This window comes from Dipteris shenzhenensis, chromosome 6, assembly GCF_047967505.1.
Source record: "Dipteris shenzhenensis isolate YYH24624 ecotype China chromosome 6, Dip_SZ_1.0, whole genome shotgun sequence".
Classification (NCBI taxonomy): Eukaryota; Viridiplantae; Streptophyta; class Polypodiopsida; order Gleicheniales; family Dipteridaceae; genus Dipteris; species Dipteris shenzhenensis.
Window position 1 is genome coordinate 10,748,400 of NC_141601.1, and position 25,651 is coordinate 10,774,050.

The following is a 25,651-nucleotide window of genomic DNA, read 5'->3' on the forward strand; positions in this document are numbered from 1 at the left end:
ATTCACTCCGCGCTGGTTGTATAGTCCCCCTACTTGGCTGTTAGCCCCTATCCAAAGATTCCCTAGGCGCAGTGAGCTGAGTTTCTCTCTGGAATAGGCTGGTTTCTTCTTTCAGGGTTTTTTTTTCAAGCATTAATACAAGGTTCCTTTCTTTGCCCAAAAAAAAAAAAAGGCACCGATTTTCGACTTTAATAAACTCTGCTCCTACAACTCTATTTCTTACATTGGTTTATGTACAAAAGTTCATTGGGATCAACCACTTTCAATAGTAGGTCAATTGCTATCAACTAGTTAATAAGCTGAAAACTTCTTTCACCTTCCTCAGACTAGGTAAGGTTCCCTTTCTCTTGAGCTGACCCATCATATGCACTAAAAGCTTAACATAATCTCCACAAGAAGCTCACGAGAGCAAGAAATATTTACAACTCTTCTAGAGTTGAAACCTCGCTCCATATAATTACTACAAATATTCTCTCATATGCTCTCTCTCTCACTCCCTCTCTCTACATATGCACTAGGGCCCAAGACAAAATGTCGGGCTGGACCCCCCCGAAGGTTTTTATTCATGAAGAGAGAAAGCTGTTACAAGAGTTCAGCATAGAGCTGCTTGATACAAAATCCAACGTGAATCAATATTACAAGCTCCTTTCAGATTGGCAACATGCCACTTGTCTAAAATCTAGACTAAGTCCTATTACATGCCACTAAGGGCAACTCTGGAGTCTTCGAAGCACTTGGTCATGCGAACCACCTCCTAGATGCTTGTTAGGCTCCCGTAGCGCTTAGGAAAATAACTCTTCCTAGTACCTGCAACAATTAATTAAAGCGCACCACCATGGCACCCATTAACTGTTAGCGCTTTGCATGCAAATAATACACTGTGGACTAATTCTAGTCACGGTGGGCGTCCCCACTGAACACCTGTGCACACATAACAAATATAACAATATATCTTTATTCTCTGGTTGACCGAAGTCAACGCTCTTGATCATAATTAAGAGGCTTTGACCAAGGGTCGAGGCGCCTTAATTATAGTCAAGTCTCTCCAACCGAAGTTGGCACATCTTGGTTAACCATAGTTAACCCTCTTGGCACATGCCAAGTCTCGTTGACCAAAGTCAACACTCTCTGACCGTAGTCAGCTCTATGGTTCTCTGGTTAACCGCAGTTAACCCTCTTGGTAATAAACCAAGTCTCCCCGACCAAAGTCAGGCTTACTTGACCAGAGTCAAGTATCTTTGACCGTAGTCAATTCTTTGACCATTAAAAGAACTCTTTGACCATAATTAACACATATGAAACTCTTTAATTATGATCAGATAAATGGTCAACTGTACTTTGACTTAGGATATTTTACATTGCGGTGACATCCCCTCGGCTTCTATTTAGTTAACCTCCACTGAAAAGCTTCCTTGTAAACATCCAAAAGCTGTGGATGATCGGACAACATGTCTTCATCCATCCACTCGGCATCCAATGCCGTATAATTCTTGAATTTTACAAGATACCTGTAAAACTCCTTGCCTTGAGGGCCTTTGCGTACAGTATGGTACACAATCTGTTCTGGCTGAAGGACCTCCTCCAGCTCGTCTACTTCTGGTGGATCCTCTGATATTGGCTCTGTAAGCTCTGGCCCCTGAAATTTCTTTAGAAGACTCACATGGAATGCATTGTGAATCCTCCAATGCTTTGGCAATGCAACCTCATTTATTCTTTCTGTAACCCTGAAAGGGCCATAGTACCTGGAAGATAACTTTGCATACACTTTCTGTTTGCCTTTAAACTTGTGACGCCTAGCTTTTTCGAACTTTAAAAGTACCCAATCCCCATCCTTGAGATTTAACTCTCTCCTATGCTCATCTGCAGCTCTTTTATGCTTCTCTTGAGACCTTTCAATTGCTGTCTAGACTTGGCTGTAAGCTGTTTGGAGGTCTCTCACAAACTGATCAGCTGCAAATATTTCATTCTCGGTCCTCAGGATAGGTGGCAGAATCACCTTCCCATAAATGACCTCAAAGGGGGCTTTTCCTGTAGAGTTGTGTACTGTATTATTGTAAGCAAACTCTACCAATGGTAAGTACTTTTCCCAGTCTGAACCTTGGTCACCCACATAGCATTTTAGCATATCCAATGCTGTAGAATTTGCTACTTCACTTTGACCATCTGTCTGGGGATGGAAAGACGAAAAAAAATTCAAATTTGTCCCCATATTATCAAATAAAGCTCTCTAGAATAAATTGGTCATTCTAGGATCTCGATCACTGACAATGGACTTAGGCATACCATGGTGCTTAAAGATCTGTGCCATGAAAAGCTTAGCCTTATGATCTACCTTTATGGTTTTGCGAACCGGAATGAAATGAGCTTGCTTGCTGAATCTATCAATGATAGTCCAAATCCCATCATTCCCTGACTTTGATCTTGGCACATCAAAAATAAAGTCCATTGCAATACTTTCCCACGGTGCCTGAGGCACGGGAAGAGGCATAAGTAGGCCACGTGCTTTTCGTCTATCATACTTCACTTTCTGACACGTAAGGCATTCAGTAGCAAACTGATGTATATCTTTCCGCATCCCTGGCCAAAAGAAATACCTCTCTAGTGCTTGAGTTGTTGCTGTAATTATGTCCAGCATAGGGAGGTGCATAGCATTCCTCCAAAACCTTTTTCCTCATCTCTTGGGTGATGCATAGGCAGACATCTTTCATTAAATACCCATCTTTCAGGGAATAGTGGCTGGTGGACTGCCCCTCTTGCATTTGCTGTAAAATCTCGCCAAAATTTGCATCATTAGCATATTGCTCCCTCATATCTTCCAGGTCCTGATGATAAGCAATAGTTATATTGTTGACCTAGGGTCTTCGGGACAAGGCATCTGCCACTCTGTTCCGAACTCCTGGAGTATGGACAATCTGGAAATGGTACATTGACAGCATGTTTGCCCATTTCATATGCTTCTCGGAAGGCTTTGTCTAAGTCAAAAAGTATCTCAGACTTTGGTGATTTGTTTTAACTGTAAAATCTGCACCCAAAAGATAATGCTTCCATGTATGGATGGCATGAATTACAGCCAATAACTCTTTCTCATAGATTCCCAAATATCTCTCTGCATCCCGGAGTCTCCTGCTCTCATAGGCCACTACATGACCATTCTGATGCAATGCAGCCCCAACACATTCCCCTAAGCATCATAATCCACATCAAATGGCTGATACAAATCTGGAACTATTAAGATTGGCTCTGTAGTCAGCCTCTCTTTGAGTGTGGTGAAGGCTGTCTTTTGAGGAATTCCCCATCTGAAAGCTGCATTTTTCTTAGTAAGATCATGGAGTGGAGCGGCTATATCCGCAAAATGCCTGATAAATCTTCTATAGTAAGAACACACGCCTAGGAAACTTCAAACTTCATGCACAATTTTCAGCTCTGGCCATTCCTGAATGGCACAGATCTTTGCCGGATCCATCCGTATCCCATCTTTGGATATTATATGCCCCAAGTAATGGATTTCTTCCAAGAAGAATTCACTTTTCTTGCTGTTTGCATAGAGCTGATGATTTCTCAGCTCTTGAAACACTATAGCAAGATGTTCCTTGTGCTCTTCTTCAGACTTAGAAAAGACAATTATGTCATCGAAGAAGGTACCAGTGAATTGTCTGTAAGGTCGGAAGATACGATCCATCATCCTATTGAAAGTAGCTGGGACATTTGTCAATCCAAAAGGCATCACCAGATATTCATACAACCCAAAAGTAGTGCGAAACGCTATCTTGTGTACATCCTGAGGCTGTATCCTCACTTGGTGATAGCCACTCTTTAAGTCTATCCTGCTGAAAATTGAAGCTCCATTTAACTGATCCAGCGCATCATCAATGCGTGGAATAGGGAATCTATTCTTGATGGTCATTTTGTTTAGTGTGCAGTAATCGACACACATACAGAATGAGCCATCTTTCTTCTGTACCAGCAGTACAGGGGAACAAAAAGGAGAAGAACTGGGCTGAATCAGCCCCTTGGACAACAAGTCCTGCACCTGAGTCATAATCTCTTCTCGCTGAGTTGCACTAACTCTGTATGGGGGCCTATTGGGTGGCTCGCTGCCAGGAATGAGTTCTGTGCCATGATCCTCAGATCTCTCAGGCTGGCAAAGCGTCAGAAAAGCAATCTTTAAAATTTTCAAGAAACTGAAATTTATTCTGATCTGCCTCACTTATTTCAGCATGTATTTCCACATCTCTCTCTTTTACAAAAATCATGTAAGCTGAAACTGTAGACTTTATTTCTTTCCCAACAGAACTATTTGATACAATGGGAATAGTTTCCCCTCTATTCCTAGCAACCACACGATGTACTTTGCCCTTATGTACAAACTCCAGCACTCTCTCAAGAAGAGTCAACTTCACTGCCTTGCGATGAAACCAAGGCATACCCAAGACTACATCATGATGTTTCAGTGGAGAAATGAAGAAGTCTTCCTAATCCACATAACTCTGTACATGAAGACGAGCTTCCCTATCAAGGGAGTGACTGGCACAGGGTTCCCACAGAACATCTGATCGGCATCCAAAGCCTTACCCAACTCCTCCGTCTTTATTCCCAGCCTCAGGGCTAGGTCCTTTGATATGAAGTTATCAGTAGTCCCTGGATCAAATAAAATCAGCGCTTGCTGGTCTCTGACTTTGCCCCATGATAGCAGCAATTCTCGTTCTTCTGGGTTTGAAACATGACCCAGTATGTCAGGAATTCCTCCTGCCATTGGCTTTTGCTGTCCCCGTGACTTCTCTGCCTCTTTTCCCTTCGAAGTTGAAGGCTTTTCTGGACACTGGGCACCCAGCTCTTTGCCGCACCTGAAGCATTTACCCTCTTTCTTGAAAGTTTCAATCTGTTCAGGGGTAAACTGTGGTCTTCCCTTATAAGGCTTTTGCACTTGGTTTCCCCTCGGCTCCTGAGGCTGAAATCCCCTCTTCTGAGCTTTGGGAAACTCTCTTGTTTCGAACTTGGGGGTTGCTGGCTTTTTATCCCCCATTAACCCTACCTGTAGTGAAGGCACACAAGTAGGATCTTGCATGTACATGAGACTAGCCACATTGGCTGAATGCATGAGATCTTATATTTCTTTAATATCTTTGGTGTTCACTTGGGCCTGTATCTTTGGAGTGAGTCCGGCCCTGTACTTCCTGAGTTGAGTCTTATCAGAAATATTCTTGTTTCGAACTTGGGGGTTGCTGGCTTTTTATCCCCCATTAACCCTACCTGTAGTGAAGGCACACAAGTAGGATCTTGCATGTACATGAGACTAGCCACATTGGCTGAATGCATGAGATCTTATATTTCTTTAATATCTTTGGTGTTCACTTGGGCCTGTATCTTTGGAGTGAGTCCGGCCCTGTACTTCCTGAGTTGAGTCTTATCAGAAATATTCTTGAAAGGCGAAACCTACAAGTATGCGTCCCAAAATTTCTGATTGTAAGACTCAATTGTATCTTGTGCTTCCATATGAATGCTCTCCCAACCCAGAAATCTTGTGCTTCCATATGAATGCTCTCCCAACCCAGAAGGACATGATCCCGAAACTGTTTGGGAATAAACTGTTTATAAAAAGCTTTCTTGAAGTCCTTCCATTTCCTGGGGACTACATAGTTGGTTGTTTTAGCTATCCACCATGCACTGGCTGTACCAGTCAAGTGTAAACCAACCATACGAAGCTTTGAGGACTCACTGAACTTTTCCAGGCTAAAGGCAGCATCAAACTGCCTTATGAACTGCATAGCCTTATCTTACTGACTTCCCACCATCCTTGAATTCTTTAGTCTCTGCCTTCCTACTGGGCTTCTTATTCTTCTTCTTCTTCTTCTTTTTCTTCTTTGACTCTGAAGATCACGAAGAAGGAGGTGATGTCGAGGATGAAGAGGTAGAGCTAGAAGATGAAGACGAACTAGATGAACTGTGATGATGCTTCGCCTTCTTCTTCTTGGAAAGAGGACCTACACTTTTCCTCTTGTTGCTCACCACCACTTCTTGATCTGCTCTAGAGGGAGGCTTCTCTGGCTTTCCCTCAAAAAGAGGTGGTACCATCCTGCGAAACAAGGGATCGCTTGTTGCCTCTCCCAACTGAGTAATCAACTCTCTATAGGCATTCTCTTTGTTTATCTGTAAAGCTTCAGCCTGCTGTACCTGGTTAGACTCTGCCATTCCCTCATGGGATGATTGAGCATGCTACTGTGAAGCCATCTCTGCAACTTGTCTGAGATCTACAACTCTCTCACACACACTGTGTAAGCAACTGATGCACTCAGCCTTTGCTTTTCAGAAAGAAAGTACCTCAACAAGAGGTGTCTTGCATTCACAACTTGTGCCAGTAATGGGCTGTCAACTCAAGGCATAAACTCAAAACTGTGTGCCCCTTTTCTGGCGGCTGCAAATGACTTCAAAAAGCATCTGTTTTTCCCTCTTTTCACTGCTCAAAAACATTTGACCATAATTAACACATATGAAACTCTTTAATTATGATCAGATAAATGGTCAACTGTACTTTGACTTAGGATATTTTACATTGTGGTGACAAGAGTAGTCAGACTAGACCAATCTAAATCACTTTAACTTTCTTTGAATCAATACGTACCCCTTCACCAAAGATAACATGACCTAGGTACTTGACTTCCTTAAAAAAGAAGCCATACATAGACTTTTGGCATACAAGGTGAGGACTTGTGTATTAAAAATGGCTTCACAATACTTGGTGATGCATTAATTAAATGGAGATTTTCCCATATTCAAAGAATCCCCAGGACTTTTCTTATTCATTCTTTGGAAGAAACTCTTCGTAGAAAGACTTTCTCAAAGTCCAACCAAGTATAGAACCTTGCTTAGTATCATGCGAGTTCATCCATCAACATTATATGCTTCGTTACCCAAAGATAAATGAGCTTCAGTTACTTGCAGCTTAGCAGGGGTAGATTTCAATCTATAAAAGTCCTTCTATTAATGTTATGGAACTTAACTTGTACTATATTGATTCAATGGGGACTTTTCCATATGATCCCACATCTCAAAGTATTTTTCTTTTTCATCATAAAAGGAACGCATCGTAGAAAGACTTTCTCAAATTCTAACCAAGTATTGGTAGCTTGCCCTCTATCATTAAGTTCATCTACCTTTTATATGAACTAGCTTCCCTACTCTTTTTTTACTTCATTAAGTATGAATGAAAGCCGTAGAAGCAAGCTCAAATGCGGGCATACATCATGACATGCATGAAAGAAAAAACAGCTCAAAAAGAGCTAACAAAAATCCAAGGTGGAGGCTGAAAATGCCACCTCAACCCTGAAGAAGACTCAGAGAAGAACTAGCTTCCCTACTTGCTACTCAGCACAGATAATTTCAATCTATGAAAATCCTTCCACCTACGGAGAAAGGTATAAAGAGAACTATTTCTATCCTTCTTCTCCCTATTGAACAATGGCTCCTTGAAAGACTCTTTGTAAGCACTACTGCAATTACTTAACAAAGAAGTGCCCTCACCATGAGCAACACTAGAACTCTACTAGTGTAGGTGTTGTTAGAATCGTATTAAGCGCTTCTTTTCTAAAAACTCAGTTTCGAGCTCAAGCTGTTGAAATTCATTATAAGAGATACCATACATATCATCATTAATTTTAGCCTCCCTTTAGATAGGTTTCACGATTATGATTTTGAGAAGCAACCACATTTTGTTCTACATCTATCAATTGGTCAGCTTCATCAAAAGCTTGCTTCTTCATTGACATTTTGCGAGGATTGGCATAGACCTTCGTCTCCTGCCTCATGAGCAGGCTTTGAGAGGTTGCGAATTGAGATTTACCTCTCCACCTTTGTTGTAAATTTAATGTAATTATTGTACTTTGATACATTGTTGTTTTGAATTGAGTATATTACTTTTTTTGAAAAAAACCCACAAGCCAATAGTAGTTGAAGAATTTAATTGCCAAACAATGCACCCAATTGGATATACTGCCCACGCTAAAATCCAAGACTGTTATCCCATGTAAAATCTAAGCAAATCACTTTGCTCAAAATAAGCATGAGCAAATCATCAATGCCTGCAGTAGACAAATTTTTTGTTGTGATCCTAGGTCAGAGCATGAGCTAACAATGTGGACCTATCAAAAGGGGTCTAGTGTGACTTTAGTCTATACCTACTGTGCGGGTGCCCTTAAGTTATAGGGACACCCTTGGGTGGGTCTATAAATATGAGCCAAGGGCTGATTTGTAGGAATCCCAAGGGGTGGACTCCTTGGGAGACTAGGGCCTAAAGCTAGCCTATTCAAACACCTTGATTGGTGGACTTCCATGGTATGGGACACAAAGGTTGTGACTGCGGATGCAGCTTGGTGCTTGGCCAACCTCAAGCTTCCTTTACACTGGATCTACGGATGGGTGGTGTGCTTACCAGCTCTGGTCCTTCAGTATAGACTTGTTCTTATAGATAACCATTCAAGAATGTATTTTTCACATAGGTAATGACTTTGGCTATAAATGCATATTGGTTTTGTAAGTCTGCTTTTCAAATTCTTACTGTCATAGTAAGATCTTTTGAGTGGCATTATGGAACTTTTAGGTATTTCAATAATGACTATCGTGGTTGCAATATCCATTTGCTAGAGTAGTCACACTAGACAATCTATTATCATTATGTGTCGGCATTGAAATCCTTTGGATCATCAGAGTGGAACATGCTGTTTGCATTGATATGGTGTGTAGTTTCACCAATCATGACATCTTCAAAGACAAGTGGGCTGTTCTCCCCTGCCTCTCCCCTCAACCCTCACCTAGTAACTCCCCCACCCTCACCTCCTCTGCCAGTGAGCTCCTGCCCCCCTTCATCTGCCCCCAACCCTCCTCCAGTGCCTCTTCATGCCACCAACTCCCCTCCATGTTGACATCAGCTCCAAGGCTACTCAGTTGTGGGCATGACTATCTAGAGTAGGAAATACCCACAAAAACCTAAGAGAAGATACATTCATACCTTTGGCATGGGAAATGTGAGAGATGCGATGTTAATGGGACGGCCAATGACGAACAAGGGATCCAAACCCAATACTTTGCACATTATTGGAAGACCTTGGCTCCAATTTTGCCACAATAGTTTAATGAATTGATTTCTCCTAGCTATTCATCATATCCATCCTCAAGGTGAAGTCCATGGATCCTACAACTATTGCCATGTCACGGCCTGATCTACAATGCTGTACTTCAGAGACACATCAATGACATTGCAGAGACAAAAGGACAGAGAGCCCGAGGGTAGGTTTCGGCCATAATCATCTACATTGGACCATATTGTTGCTCTCAAGAAAATCCTTTAGGAGGGCAGGGCAAGGTATGAAAACATATATTTATATATCGCTACTATGTGCATTGTAGAAAGACATTTGATGCTCCATTGTCCCCACCAAATCAAGAGACTAAAAAAGTTACAGATACCAAGTGAGACTGTCTAGCCACCAGCCACATTTTATGAGACTATCTTGGGGCAAGTCCATTCCATGGCAAGATCAACAAAGGCGATCATTAATACTATAGGGGTCAAAGAAGGTTACCACCTCGTTTGGCCTCTCATTATTGGGGGATAGGAGTCCCCCTTGGCCCAAACCATGGCACCTTACACAAAAGATCTCCTCCTCATGTTATCCTTGCCTTAGATAGCATCCGCACGTCCTACAAGATTTCTATGAGTAGGGATATTTTTCTGAAAAAAAGGTAAAACTGGAGTTATGATTTTCAACATTTTGTGAGCAACCATGCACAGGGATATGTCCATATATTGGGGAGAGCCGACTAAAATACTCCCATCCTACAGACTATCTTCTATGTTAAACAAAAACTAATTGAAAACCAAACCATAGAAAATAAGATGATATCAAAAGACACGCATAAAACTTTGGAAATCTGATGTGTTTTTCACTGTCTCTACTATAAATGTACAAGAATTTGCAAACATGTAGATGTAAACATTGTTCTATCAAAGGAGGTGGGGTACATGTGCACATGTTTTTGTGCTACATTTTATTTGATTCAAGAAGCAATCATCAGACCTTGCCTCCATTTCATTAGATATAACAGAATCGAAGAGCTACTTTAGGTTGACTTAACTAGAAAATAGAACATAGCCTTCTAACAAAAATGAAGACGAACTTCAAAATTCAGAAACAACAAACAAACTGCAAGGCAAATGATAAACATCTTCAACAATACCTTGAAATCTGTGCTGCGAATCTTTTCATCAGGCTGTGGGAATTTCGCCACCGATGCAAGATAGTCCACAGAGACTGCACCACAACCAACCTATGAAAGATAATGCATGAGTACAATAGTGAGGAATAAAATCAAAGTCTATTATAAATAATAGTCTCTGCAAATTTTTAAACAAGGAAAAACAGGAAAAGTAAAACCCTTTACATCCTTGCTCACAAAATTTCAAAAAACTATGTACCACTATATGCTTCTCTGAGCTTGGAATATAGGATCTCTTTGCCATTGTTTCAGCTTTTGAAGCCTCAATACTGGAGTTCGCTTCTCCTCTAGAAATGGATGTTATACTGATCAAAATTAAAATGTGATGTCACTTACGTAAGTAGACATGTATATATCATAAAACCGTGAAGAGAAATGAGACTCAATATATAGAAAAGAGCATTAAGAACAATATCTTCCTACCTGAAGGGTGCATACACCACACATTATCAAGGATTCTGTCCCATATCAATGTGTCACATGCATGTGCAGTATGTGTGTCTCCTAAAAACATCCCTTAACTTAAAAAATGAGGTTTATATAACAGTTTAGACCAATTTACAAGAGACTAGATGCCTTCAAAGGACTTGACTTGTAAAACTTATGCAAAGATAATCAAGGAATTAAGTGCAGTATATCTCATGTTTTTTTTAATGGAAAAGAATTCTATTACGTAAATGTATCTCTTGTTTATTTGTATACTTTTTACAATTGCAGCCTGTAAGCTTTCATAGAAAAGTTGACCATAACTTAAAGAGATTACCTTTTATATTAAACATGATGGATCTTCTTGGTCAAAAGATAACTCGCCTTTATGATTAAGCAAATCCATCAGCTTGTATTGGTCCCGACTGAAGATTCTGCTTCTTAAATTGTGCTCTAATTTTAATGATGATAATTTTTTTCCGTAGATAAACTTTTTAAAAAAATTCTTAAAAAAGGGCTTCTTGGAGGGTACGCTGCTGCTCTTTGCAGATCAACGCAGAGCCAGCTTCTTATTAGAAGTGCTAGAGGAGAGATGATTCAGATTTCCAGATCAGTCCCTCAGAAATGCTCTCTTGCTCCTCTATTATATTTTGTTTGTGGCAAAGAATATAATTTTTTCCCTCAGGTCTCAGGCAGAGGTCCTTGGTTTGAGACTCCCACTCAGGCAGGATGAGGAGCTTCTAGACAATGAGCTTGCATATGACACAACAGTTTATATGGATACCTCTCCTCAGACCCTTATAACTTTTAGGACAGCTTTGGATTTGTTTTGCCTTGCAAATTAGGAGCATATATTAATTGGCATAAATCCAATGGTTTTTGGATCAATGATGAGGACTCTCCTGCCTAGGGGTTGGATTTTGGCTTCAATCGGATCTAGAAAGGTCTATCATTTAGATATATGGGCTTAAGTTGGGATAGGCATCTCTTCATCTTAGTACCATGATGGAGAGTATCAGGAGGAAACTCCTTGTTTGTAGTTCAGCCAGACTGGATCTAGCGGCGGCTAGCCTCTAGAGTAGCAGTTGTCAACCAGGTTTTGCTAGCCACTGCTTGGATTGTTTGTTCATGTTGGTGCTATTGTGCTGCATCTCTCAAGGTTAGGAGACCTATCATGAACTTTCTTTAGAGTGGACATGATGGGTCCTCAGATACGAGAGCCAAAGTAGCTTGAGATACCTTGATTCTTTTCATCGATGAGATCCTGATTTCCATTGCAGAGCTTCGCTTTGCAAGCTTCTGGTCAAGGGACTTAAGCAGGGTCAGAAAATTTGGAAGTATCTATTTCTTCAATGCATTGGGACTTGCACTCCCTCTTTCGGCTATGAATGGATAGATAACACTCGGTGGAAATTTTCTTATGCAAATATTCACATCTTACGATTGCTATTGCAAGAGCTTGGTGGAGTTTGAAAATTCATTACGGAGGGTTTCCCCCATTTTACAATATGAGATTGACGGCGGGAAGCCAATTATGGGCATGATTATTTTCAGGATGAGAGTGGTACACCTCTTTGTGCCTCGGGATATATGCAGTGGTGTACATGGGAGAGAGGTCCTACTTCTTCTTTGGGTTCCTAGAAGGTTTTCAAGGATCTTTCGGAATATCGCTAACTTCATCTGACTAGTCACCTCCGAGGTAATCATCTAAGGATTGCTCAAATAGATGCAGCTATCCCTCTAGAGTGGGCTGATGCAGGTCAACATCTCCTGATGTCACCTTAGAGAGAGAGGGCCTTGCTTGTGGCTGTGCCCGCCCAATGTGAGGATAGCGTAGAGAGTGAGGGCCTGTGTTGTGGATGTGCCCGCCCCCCTGTGAGGGTAGTCTAGGGCTGTGTGTAGGCAGGGCAGCCGGTTTTGGAGGCGCCTAGGGTTGCGGGGCAGATCCATACTGATCACGGCACCTCATGGACCCACTTGCGTGCTTTGTTAGCAGCCCCTGCAGGTGTTCTCTGTGGCGCACAGTGGAGGCCTGTTTTCAGCAGCATATGGTCGGCCACCTGGGGCTGCTGCTGGCCCTCAGCCTGTTGGGGTGCAACCCTCGCATAGGGCCTTGTGGAGCCCTACTTATAGGGCAGGGGGTCGGCCCCCTAGGAGCCCATTTGTAGGGCTTTGTGCCCATCCCTAGGTGCTGCACCCAGCCCACCTACCAGCAGGGGTAGGCCTAGCCTAGCAGCCGACTAGGGAGGGGCAGGGGGCTATTATAGGCCCCCCCCTCAGCCCTCATTTCATCATCTCATTGGAGGGCCTGGCAGAGGAGTAGAGCCAGCCCAGTCTAGCACCTGAGAAGCAGGGTAGTGGAGCAGTTCATCAACTCCCTTATGCTCCCTTCCACTTGGTTGATGACCTATTTGTTCTGAGCTCTCGAGCAGCCCGTTGGTTCCGTGGTTTTCCCCCAGTTGTAGGGGGGTTTTGTCCAAAGATCACTTGCAGTTCTCATGTGCCTTTCTCTCTCCTTTCTCTCCTTCTCAGTGTGGTGTGTGTGAGGCCTGTTATCTCTCTCTCCCTTTCATTTCCACTGCACTTCTCACATGGTATCAGAGCCATGGTTGGCTTGAGACCCGAGGAGCAGAGGGAGTGCTGAGCCAACACACAGAGAGGAGGATTGGGGTGCTGTTCGGAGGTGTTTTTGAGGAGGAGTGGGGACTGTTGGAGTGACCAGCAAAGGTGTGACTTTGAAGGGTGTTTAGAGGAGGCGTTTCCAAGGGACGGAAAGCGAGGTGTGAAGGTACATTGGGCTGACAGCCCCTTCATCCTCTTCTTCCACCTTCTCCTTTCTTCAGCCCTCGGTTTCCTTCTATCTCATCCATCTTCTCTTTCAGTTCATCATCCTCTTCACTCCGACATGGTGATTTTGTCCGAGATGGCAGAGAACAAGACTAGAATTCCAGTGTTGCGCCCACGTTCCCGTCAGTTGACCGGCAGTTGGATGGGCTCAATTATGACGTCTAGCGGGTGATGATGGAGTCTATGTTATAGTCATACGACCTGGCAGATTTCATCTTGATAGGTGTTGCCCGACTAGATCCCTTGGCAAAGGACCTTGGCATGCTGGAGCAGCAGGAGGCCAAAAGCGTCTCAGCTCAAGGACCGTGTTAATGCCAGAGTAAGATCATTTATATTTTTTAATGGTACTTCTCAGGTGATTAATCACGTGAAGCACATGATAGTGGCCAAAATATATGGGATCATTTGGTGTCCATGAACCTCTCCCATGAAGAGGGTTTCACTGGAGGTCCAGATGAGGTTGTTGGATCCCAAGAAGTTTTCATCGATGCAGGACCACATCTACAAGTTACAAGTACTTCAGCAAGAGATCCTCCAGGTGGGAAAGCAAATTTCATCAGAGGACATGGCCATAACTCTTATGTCCCAATTATCCTCTCAGTACGGGGCCTTCTATTCATCCTTGATCACCAGTGGTAGGGTGAATGAGTTGACTTGGGAGGAATTGGTCCCCATGGTGCTTGACTAGGAGGAGCACTTCGTCGATCGTACCTATGACAGTCAGCCTAAGGCTTTGACAGCTGATCAAAAAGGCAGAAAGCAGTTGACAGCTGAGGAACAAGAAGCTCTCAAGGCATCCCGTGCGTGTAACCGATGTGGGCAAACATGTCATTACCAACAGGCTTTCCGGATCCAAATGGAGGATTGCTTGCTTGTTTGTGGCAGCAGGACCTATCCATCAGGTGCATCGAGCAGGGAGTCATGTATCAAGGCAGGCTTTCAGGCAAGACCTCGAACCACAAGGAGTTGTTCCCGCTGACTCAGGTGGCAGTATGTTACCAGTTTGGATGTTATGACCTGGCAGATCCTAGGGGGGGGTCTCCTAGTGTTCTGCTGCAGCTATTGTCTGATGTTGCTGGAGATCTGGATGGTTCAGTAGATTGCCAGTGCGGGAACCCAGACACAGTTGATTGATCCTTGTGAGCTGTTATATGCCCGTTGCCATTGGAGCATTGAAGGTCATCGACCTGGTGACAGTGTACCAGTTTGGACTTGAGAGGGGGCTATCTAGCTCTGCGATACAGGTGCCCATGCAGGGAAGTAGACCTTGCGACAGAGGCAGTATTAGTTGAATTATTATTCCAAGATCCTCTATTGGAGTCATGTGCCAATACCAGCAGTTGGATTGTTGTAGTTGACCCAGTGTACCATTACTAAACCAGAGGAGTGTACCTAGCACCAGTGGCCTAGGAGCAACAGTTCTAGGTTTCCATTGATCATGGTGAGGCGGTTCGTGCCACGAGGGCGCTTCTTTGACAGTACCTGTGGCGGTCTTTAGCGATGGAGCATCACACGACATATTCTGTCAATTGTTCCACTGGCACACCCAGCTCCCTGGCATCTCTGTTCCATCCAGGAGCTGAGAGGGGTTGTTGGAGGTCAACATCTCCTGATGTCACCTTAGAGAGAGAGGGTCTTGCAAGTCAGTGTGCCCGCCCAATGTGAGGATAGCGTAGAGAGTGAGGGCCTGTGTTGTGGGTGTGCTCACCCCCTACTGATCAGGACACCTCATGGACCCGCTTGCGTGCTGTGTGAGCAGCCCCTAGAGGTGTTTTCTGTGGCGCACAGTGGAGGAGGCTTGTTTTCAGAAGCATATGGTCGGCCACCTGGGGCTGCTGCTGGCCCTCAGGTCGGCCTATTGGTGAGCATGGGTGCAGCCCTCATATAGGGCCTTGCTAAGCCCTACTTATAGGGCTCAGACCTCTTTGAGACATAGTGGACTCAAGAGGAGAGATTACAGGTTCTCCTACTCTCGCGGATGATACACAGCAAGCCATCTGTCCCTCAGAAGATCATTCAGGCTGAGTTCAAGGCATCCCCATAGTGGACTCAAGAGGAGAGATTACAGGTTCTCCTACTCTCGCGGATGATACGCAGCAAGCCATCTGTCCCTCAGAAGATCATTCAGGCTGAGTTCAAGGCATCCCCAATGCAGTTAGATGCGGCATTTCAGACTATCATTTACCTCTACCGCGTGCGCGTGTATGGCTCATGTACCACAAGACGATGTAGGCTACCTTGGTTGCCACTACCATCTTCTATGGCATTAGCAGCTCAGGGCGATGAGAGATGTTGGTACGCGCGCACATGCAAGTGGTTTGAGAGATTAGGTTTTCATATAGGCAGGCTTCCACCCTTCCAGTACAGCATTGACGCCCCATTTATCCCATTCCGGGGCAACAAATTCAACCCAATATATGGGCGGATCTCCTACAGCTACACACATTCAGGACCTAGCTAGCAAAGGCAGAGCTCCCTGAGAAGCTTAGTTTCTATTGGGACCACTGCTTGCACATTTCAGCGGAGAGTTTCATCATCCCACCGGGGTGGTACACCCAGATCCACCTACCACATTCACTCAGGACCTGCCCTTGGACAGTTACGTGTGTCATCGCACCGACTCCGTATTGAGAGCAGGCGAGCAGAGAGGATACCTAGGGAGAGTCGTATATGCACATTGTGTGAGCGCCATGAGGTGGAGTCAGAGGAGCACTTTTTCTTTCGTTGCCCTGTCTACTATGAGATTCGTGGACAACACCATTGCCTTTTCAGAGACAGATTCGAGGGCCTCTCCAGACTCCTTGTATACCCAGATTAGAGATGACTGACACCTTTTGTTCACGAGGCAGTTCAGCATAGAGATCATCTCATCACGTTGAGGAGACAGGAGCAACGGACGGTGTCTGGCCCATCACACAGAGTTCTTCTAGGCAGAGCCAATTGCTGCCCCAGACACGATTAGCCGGAGAGGCGAGACCCTGAGATTGAGACGCGACACACCTGACAGAGGACAGATGCACAGATCACACTCACTGACATCTCCTCTATTTTCAGACCTAGGGTACAGCCGACTAGGATTACAGTGGTGCTCGTCAAGCGTCGAGTAGCGGCTAGGAGGGCACAACGGGTTACTCATCCAGATAGCAGACAGCGATCCATCACGGGCTTTCTTGCCTACACCGCCTAGTCCGTCGTTCTGTGCATCTTGACGTTCTGTATGCCTATTGTATTGTATTGTATTGGATCAGACTATGTCTCCACATGCGGGTGATGGTGCCAGGATGGATGTGTATGATTATGGTGGACATGTACAATGATACCACTGACTATGTCTACACAGTTTTCTAGCATGGGTTATGTCATGTACACGGATTGGTATCTGACGTGTACTAGGTACACAGAACTAGCTCAAGTTAGCCTGGGGAGGCTTAGAGCTAGGCAGGCTTGATTCTCGGGTTGAGTGGCAAGGGTACGAACTATTTATAGGTCTTCGCTATTTTTGGCGCCGGGGCCCGAGTCTATAAAAGAGGCCCAGGGGGTTCAGTTCTCAGTGTGCAGTTGGGAGCAAGTCTCGTTCCCAGGTGCTAGGTCTGATCCTGGATTGTGTCGCGGACGCGCGCCTGCATCTTAGCGTAGCCCAAGACCCAGTGGCAGATCCAGGGCTTCACAGCGCCACCTGGTGGTATGGGACACCAGGCTGGTTTGGGATCTGATTGGGAGTTCATGCCAGTAGCTCAGCTCGTGGCTCGGAGGGGACATCTTCTGATTCGGGATCACATCCCGTAGATGTCACGGTTGGGTGGTGAGCTGCCTGCTCAGTTCTGATGTTGTGTGTGGTTATTTTGCAGATCAGGGGTTTCAGGAGTGCTGGGACGTGTCAGTTGGTATCAGAGCCAACTCCTGAGGTAGGAACTTCTGATGCGAGAATTTTGACGGATTTCTCTTCCAGGTATGCCCTAAAATTCGAAATTTCCTGCTGCGTTTTTGCTGACTACCTGGGGTAGAAGGGGTGAAGAGATATTTGGAAAAGGAAGAAGAAGAGGAGTGAGATAGAATCGAAATTTCTGAAGGCTACGGAGAGAAGTTTAGAGGGAGGAGAAAGAGAGCAGAAAAGAAGGAGCGATGTGCAGGAAAAAGACTGCAAGGGACGAAGGGATGCGGAGCTTAGGAAGGGGCGCAGTAGGCGAGGCAGTAGAGGCGGGACAGCCTGTGTAAAAGGCTGTCCACAGCCAGTGCAATAGGCTGTCCACAGCCTGCGCAACAGGCTGCGAACAGCCTGCGCCTAGGGCTGCGTGCAGCCTGCGCAGGAGGTTTCGAAAAAGCACCTCTCCAAAGTTGGAGGGGCTCAGGTGCTTTTTTCGAAAAAGCACCCCTCCAAAGCTGGAGGGGCTCAGCCTTTTTTGGAAGCCCAGCTTCCAAATCAGGCAGCCCTGCACCCTATATAGGTGGGGGCTGGGTGCTAGGCTACCCACAAGCAGCCCCAAGATTCGAGATCTTACCTCGAGTTTCGTGCCCAGCCAGCCTCGTCCTACAGCCTGCGCCCTGTTTCGATCAGCTCCCCTGCATCAGTCCTTGCCTGCATCAGCCCTGCACAGCTCCCGCAGCTTCTGTACCAGTCCGTACAGCTTCAGCGACGTCCCGCCTGCTCCTGTACCTGCTGCTGCTCCGAACAGCGACTGCGCCTGTACCTGCAGCTACCGTACGGCCTGCGCCAGCAGCCGTACAGGCCACGTCAGCAGTCCGTACAGTTTCTACTGCAGCCAGCGCATCCGGTTTGCGGGTTCGGGGAGGCTCCGTGACTCTGGGTCTTCCGAATTGCCAGATTTCAGCATCTCCTTCCGTCAGCTTCATCTGGGATGGTTTTCTTCTGTTCCATCTTCCTCTGTGCTTCGTTTCAATCAGTTATTTCTCTCCGTTTGTAATCAAAGCAGATTTCAGCCATGTCTGATGCTCCAAATCCCGAGTTCACTATGGGAGAGCAGGACTTAGATTACACTCCAGTGGGAGAGGATGATCAGGGTCTCTATGACGACCTGATAACTAAGAAAGCCTTCAGTGAGTTTACGACTGCTCTTGATGGTAAATTTGAGCAGGTCAATGCTAATCAATCGGGGTTGACACAGCAACTCCAAGGGATACAAGCAACTCTGACTCTTTTGGCTAGCACGGTTCAGGCACTCACGCACGTGGATGCCATGGCTTCCGTGCTAGGCCCGAATATCACTCCGGATCCCTTTCCAGGTGACCAAAAATCAAGAACAAAGGAGGTAGTTGACACTTGGTTACACAAGTGGCAAGTACACTTCCAATTTCATCCCTATCCAGATGAGAAAAAGATTCAGCTTGCAGCAGGGTTTATGTCAGGTAAAGCCTTGCTTTGGTGGAAAGAACTCCAGCCTAAGCTTGATACTTGGACAGAATTTAAGGGTATCTTCAGGAAGGAGTTCCTGAAGAAGGAAGATGACTACGATATCGTCGGCAAGCTCAAGGCCCTCGATATGTCAAAATTGAATTTAACTTTTGAAGTTTATCTTCAAAGATTTAGGGATCTGCAAACTAGGGCCACTAAAATGGATCCTGTAACCTTGTTAGGTTTTTTCGTGGATGGTTTGCCAGACTCCTATAAGTTACAGATTAAGAATAACAAGTGCACAACATTGCAGGAGGCCATGACATATGCGCGCATATATGATGATACCATGGCCGGTACCAAGGCAACCACAGTTACCGAGATGAGCGGAAAGAACAAACGCAAGTTCTTTCAGCATGCAACTGGTATTGGGGAGACGAAGTCTACGGACAACGCCTCCAGGAAAAGCTTAACTCCAGCCAAGAATGGTAAGGCCCGTTTCCTTCGCACTCTCAGGCTCAAGAAAGAAGGCCGATGTTTCTATTGCGAGGAGCGGGGCCACACAAAGAATGAGTGTCCTAAGCGGAAGAACCAAAAATTGGTGCTAGGACCGAAGCTCCAGGCGGGTCCACGTACCGCAGCCAAGGGAGCCAACCAAGTCACGATGACACGTATTTCAGTAAACGTCATTACCTGCCCCCTTTCTTGTAATTGTACCTTTAATACTTCGTTGTTTGGTTCCCATGATCTTTTCCGAGTTTATGGAGAAGTTAGGGACCAACAGGTTTACATTCTCTTTGATCCTGGCAGCTCTCACAATTTTGTTAATTACAAATTTGTGCAGAAGATGGGGCTGTCCACAGTACCTAGCGACCACACCTACGAGGTGCAGCTTCCAGCTGGGAAGCAGTTTTGGGATCGCAAGGTTGAAGCGCTTCCCATCCGGATTCAAGCCTACACAGGAGCTCTCACATGTTATGTTATGCATCTAGAGCATGTAGACTTGTTGATCGGGATAGAGTGGTTTAAAACCCACAATATTCAGATCGGACAGAAGGACACCCAATTTTGTATTCAGTGTGATAAAATTCCCCCTTCTCAGGGGCCTATTGTATCTGCGATGCAGCTTCGGAATATATTAAACAATTCTCATTATGATGTCTATCAGTGTGTTTTGATTCCACTTTCTTCATTTGTTATTTCGGTAATTAACAAGAATGAATTAAGTGTGTTTGAACACCGGGAATTGAGAATGTTGTTAGATAATTTCAAAGACGTATTCCCAGCTCAACTGCCGGAAGGTTTACCTCCAAAACGGGCAGTAGATCATCGCATAGACTTAGTCCCAGGGGCTCAACCTATCAGTGTACCACCTTATAGGATGAGCCAGGTCGAGGAGGATGAGTTAGCTATCCAGCTTCAGGATTACCTAAATATGGGCTATATCCGCCCAAGTAAATCACCTTGGGGTGCACCTGTCCTCTTAAGAAAGAAGAAGGATTCTTCCTGAAGAATGTGTATAGATTATAAACGATTAAATAAAGTCACAATTAAGAACCGCTATCCTTTACCTCGTTCTGATGATTTGATAGACCGTTTGGCCGGAGCGAAGTATTTCACTAAGATTGATTTGCGTACGGGTTATCACCAAATCCGTATCTATGCTAAACACATAGATAGGACCGCATTCCGGACTAGGTATGGTCATTACGAGTTCCTCGTATTACCTTTTGGTTTGACCAATGCTCCTGCTACTTTTCAGCAGATGATGAACGATTTGTTCAGAGATTATCTAGGCAAATTTGTAGTCGTGTTCTTAGATGACATCTTGGTATATAGTAAAACGCTTGAGGATCATATAGGACACCTCCGGGTTGTCTTACTTGTTCTAAGACAGCATAAGCTTTATGCCAAGATGAGTAAATGTGACTTCTTTATGAAGGAGATCATTTACTTAGGACACAAGATTTCTTCTGAAGATTAGCATTGATCTGGATCGTATCCAGAAGGTTTTAGAATGGCCTATCCCTCAGACTGTGAAACAACTTCGTTCTTTCCTAGGATTTACGGTATTTCTTCGGAAGTCAGTGCGTGATTATTCACATATCACGGCACCCTTGACCAACATATTGAAAGGTCGTGGACGCAGGTCTACCCAGCCGATCTCTTGGAATGATGCAATGAACAAGGCTTTTGAAACCTTGAAGTTATCTATCAAGGAAGCACCCGTTCTTGCATTACCCGATCCTACCCGGCCTTATGTTTTAGAGGCCGACGCGAGTGATTATGCGATTGGGGCAGCTCTATTCCAAGAGGGCAGACCTGTAGCTTTCGAGAGTAAGAAGCTAGACGACACTCAGTATCGTTGGCCCACACTCGAGAAGGAACTTTATGCTGTAGTGTATGCTCTTAAGGTTTGGAGACACTACTTGTATGGTTCAAAGTTCCTTGTATTGACTGATCACCAGTCAATTAAGTATGTGTGTGATGGATCAGAATTGAGAGGAAGGAAAGCTAGATGGGCAGAGTTAATGCAGGATTTTGATTTCGAAATATGTTATCGTAAGGGTTCGTTGAATAGTGTGGCGGATGCCTTAAGTCGAGTTAAGTTTGTAAATGCTTTGTCATTTACGGAAATATCCTCAGACCTATTTCAATCCTTGAGAGGGCTATACGCAACTGATAGTCATTTCAGTTCTTATTGGCAGAGAGTCCAGGATGGGAGCTCCATGGTTGACCAGGACTCAGGGATTGTGCCACCTAGGATACAGGCGGCGGGAGGTCAGTGGATGATTAGGAACGGCTTGCTGTTCCGGAATGAAAAGATTTGTGTGCCTGATGTTCTGGACCTTAAATCCAAGATTCTCTGGGAGTGTCATGATGCTCCTAGTGCTGGACATCCGGGTATACATAGGACTCTGTCTCTTGTGAAGCATACCTTTTATTGGCCTAAGATGCGTGCATTTATAGAAAACTATGTAGTAGGTTGCCGAGTTTGTCAGGTTACTAAGGCTGAACGCCTTAGAAGCGCGGGCTTATTACAGCCATTACAGATTCCAGGTAATAAATGGGAAAGTATTTCCATGGATTTTATTACTGGTTTACCTCGAACGCGCAAGGGTCATGACTCTATCTGGGTCATAGTCGACCGTTTGACAAAAATGGCTAGATTCTTACCTACAAGAACAACTATTTCAGCTGTTCAGTTGGCTCACGAGTTTGTGGACCACTTGTTCAAGCTGTATGGTTTGCCATCTGACATAGTCAGTGATAGGGACTCAAAGTTTACAAGTACCTTTTGGACACTTGTATTTGAGAAGTTGGAAACTACTCTAAGTATGAGTTCCTCGGATCATGCACAATCTGATGGCAGTACAGAGAAGGTTAACCAGTTGGTTGAAGACATGCTTCGGGCATATGTATCTAAGAGACAGTCTTCATGGGAAGATTATCTACCCATGATATTCAATTTGCTTACAACAGTGCAAAGCATTCTAGTACAGGTTATAGTCCTTTTATGCTTATGTACGGGTTTCAACCTAAGTCACCAGTTATGGTAGGATTAAAAGGGATTCAAAATGATGCTGCTAAGAACTTCTTGCAAGACATGCAGGAGATGTTGCAGTTTGCCAAGGAGTCTATTAGAAGTGCCCAAGATCGGGACAGATTTTATGCTAATAGACATCGTTCACCCAGAGAGTTCTCTGAAGGAACGATGGTATATTTGAGAATTCCTAAGGAATCCAAGAGCCTAAGTACTGGTTTGGTTCCGAAATTATCCCCCAGATACTGTGGCCCATTCAAGGTCATTAAAAGAATTGGACCAGTTGCATATCGACTAGAATTGCCTCCTGATGTTAAAGTACATCCAGTCTTTCATGTCAGTAGACTGAAAGAAGTATTGGGTGCAGATGATCAACTTGTTTCTCCTCATGAGATTATAGAAGTTACAGATTTAACTTTTATTCCTCACGAACCTGAATCTATTCTTGAATTTCGTGAAAGACAGATCCGAAATCGTACTATCACGGAATACAAGATTAAGTGGAAGGATCGTGTTGAGGAGGATGCAACATGGGAGACATTACAAAACCTCCAAAGAACATTTCCAGATTTCTTAGCGAACTCAGGAGTGAGTTCTTAGAGGAGGGGGAGTATGTCATGTGCACGGATTGGTATCTGACGTGTACTAGGTACACAGAACTAGCTCAGGTTAGCCTGGGGAGGCTTAGAGCTAGGCAGGCTTGATTCTCGGGTTGAGTGGCAAGGGTACTTCAAGTCTTGAAAACCACACCTGGCACAGATTGGTAGCAAAGAAGAGAGATGGAAAACAAATTGCAGCAAATAGAAGGGCTTCCAGGTGGGCTGAAAACCAGATCGCAGTAAGAGTTCTCCCTCTGGAACAGTTCGCACGTGCAAGAAGAGTAGGGACTGGCGTTGGGATTAACTGTAAAATAAATCAGCTTAGCCTGCTCCAGCCAACCGGTTCACCATAAAATCGTAAACAAAGCAATTTGCGATTTGGCTACGCGCAGTCCCAGAACTTTGGTGCAACTCTTTGTGGAAGATTGGAGTTGTCCATATGCGGTATTTGTCTCTTCTGGTCTTGAATCCTTGCATCATACAACCAAAAGCCACTCCCAACCTTTCTTTGTTTCGCATTGGGCCGGCTCCCGTCTTCACTCGTAAGCATTTACTTCCTTGAGAGGGGTGGAGCTTTGCAATTGGTTGTTTTGGCTCAGCAAGCTTGATCTGTAACTTTCATCCCGCACATCATGGTTTCGGAAAATAGCAATTCAGCCACTAGACAGCCCAGTTAGAGGCATCTTATGGTACCTGACGATGACCTTGGTGAAGATTTTGTAAAGACCAAAATCCAAGGATTGAAAGTTTTGAAGAAGATCCCACGATTTAAGTATCTTTTCAAGGGTCCACACTTGTCTAAACCAGTGTGACTGTTCCTAAGGAAGTAAGCAAGTGCCATTCCCCTAGTCCAGTATGTTCCAGGCACAGCCACAGCCAAGAGAAAGGAGGAGGAGCCCAAAGTCCTATAGGAAACAGCGTAAGAAGCATGGCCGAAGATCTCCAACTTCCAGCAGCTCCTCTTCTTCTTCTTCTTCCTCTATAGAAACATTCCTGTCAGGACAAAAAAGAAAGAGATCTAGATCCAGTATCTTCAAATCACTCACTTCAAAGATGTCTCAAAAAAGACTAAGCTTCGAAAGTATAGGGCTAGCTTACACCCTAGTATCCATGCCCAAGTAAGCATTGAACCCAAGACAAAACTTCGAGACTTGATGCATTCAGCCTCCATGGTTGAGAAGATGAAAGAAGATTTGCTCCAGATAGTAGAAGCATCAACAGGCAAGGATGGGGACTCGAAGGAATACGGTACCAACACAAAGTCAAAAGAAATTTCAGCCTCAAAAGCTGAGGGGTCCAACAAATCCCTCCAAAGGAAAATCAAAGCTCACTCCAGAACAGCCCGGAAGCTTCCATTGTGGAAAAGAAGGGCATATGGCTGCCCTGTGCCCCGAAAAGCCTCTGGGTTTGAAGAAGCAGAAAGCGCCTAAACAACCACCAAAGACCTTGGCAGGAGGAATTCCCGATGTTTTGGGGAGAGTCGCTGAGCCCGAGGCCAGATAGCTTTGCCTTTCATGGGGCAAAGGAAGAGACCAAAATGTGCTAATTTTGATTGATCCAGGTGCAATAGATAACTTCATCTCGCATGATCTCGCCTTGCGGTTAGGGATCAAGATCAGACAATCTCTTGATGCCCGACAGATCTTTCAAGGAGAATTCGCACCAGTAACTTCACTCATTAGCAAGCTCAAAATTCATGTGCAGGATTATGTGGATCAAGAAGATTTCTTTGTTTCGGGAATGCCTTGGTTCCACAGACAAGAGGTTCATATTGTGGTGCCAGAGAGAATGCTTGTTTTCAAGCATAGATACAAAGAACATCAGATTCTTGCCAAAGGGAGAGGAGAGACAATTCCCGATGTATCAATCGTATATGTTGGAAAAGCAATAAAAAGTTATATTTCTGCTTACATGATTTTTGTTAGAGAAAAAGAAGAACCAGAAGTTGAATTAGATTCTCAAGATAGAGAGAGGTTTCAGTTTCTAGATACTTTCAAATATTGTTTTTCAGATTCTTTGCCAGGGGAGCTACTTTCAGAGTGGCCCGAAGATCGCACCATTGAGCTCATTCCAGGAAGTCAGCCCCCAAATCGTCTACCCTATCGGGTGAGGAGATCATGGCACAGATAAAGGAGTTGCTGTCCAAAGGACTCATCGAACCTGTTTCTCCTCCTTTTTGTTCCTCAATGTTGCTAGTCCATAACAAGGATGGGTCATGTCGAAATGTGTGTAGACTACAACAACATGACCATTAAGAACAATTTCCCGATTCCTAGCATCGACGACATTCTAGATAGGTTGAAAGAAGCCACATCTTCAGCAGGATTGATTTGAAGAGTGGATATCATCAAATAAGGATCCATCCTCAGGACATGGTCATGCCTTTTGGGTTGATAAACGCATCAGCCACTTTCAATTGAATAATGGATCGGATTTTGAGGCCCTATAGGCATTTTACAGGTACTTTCTTTGATGATATTCTAGTATTTCCCAACTCTGAAAAATAACATAAGAGGCATCTCGCCACAATGTTTCAAGAACTTCGGAATAACAAACTCTACATTAACGGCAAGAAGTTCAGTACATGAAGTACACAGTTTCCTAGGACTTTGCTCC

At 44.5% G+C, this 25,651-nt stretch overlaps 1 protein-coding gene across 3 annotated transcripts in view; it reads right to left on the reverse strand.

Moving 5' to 3' along the window:
- The window catches only part of LOC147900769 (pfkB-like carbohydrate kinase family protein), a 157,720-nt gene that overhangs the window by 126,841 nt on the left and 5,228 nt on the right, over nt 1-25,651 (reverse strand). For all 3 annotated transcript variants that reach the window (XM_087375565.1, XM_087375563.1, XM_087375564.1), the window contains exons 2-3: nt 10,469-10,574; nt 10,231-10,320 (exon numbers count right to left, since the gene is read on the reverse strand). In XM_087375565.1, the coding sequence (XP_087231691.1) occupies nt 10,231-10,320; nt 10,469-10,574 (196 nt within the window). The remainder of the gene's footprint in view (nt 1-10,230; nt 10,321-10,468; nt 10,575-25,651) is intronic.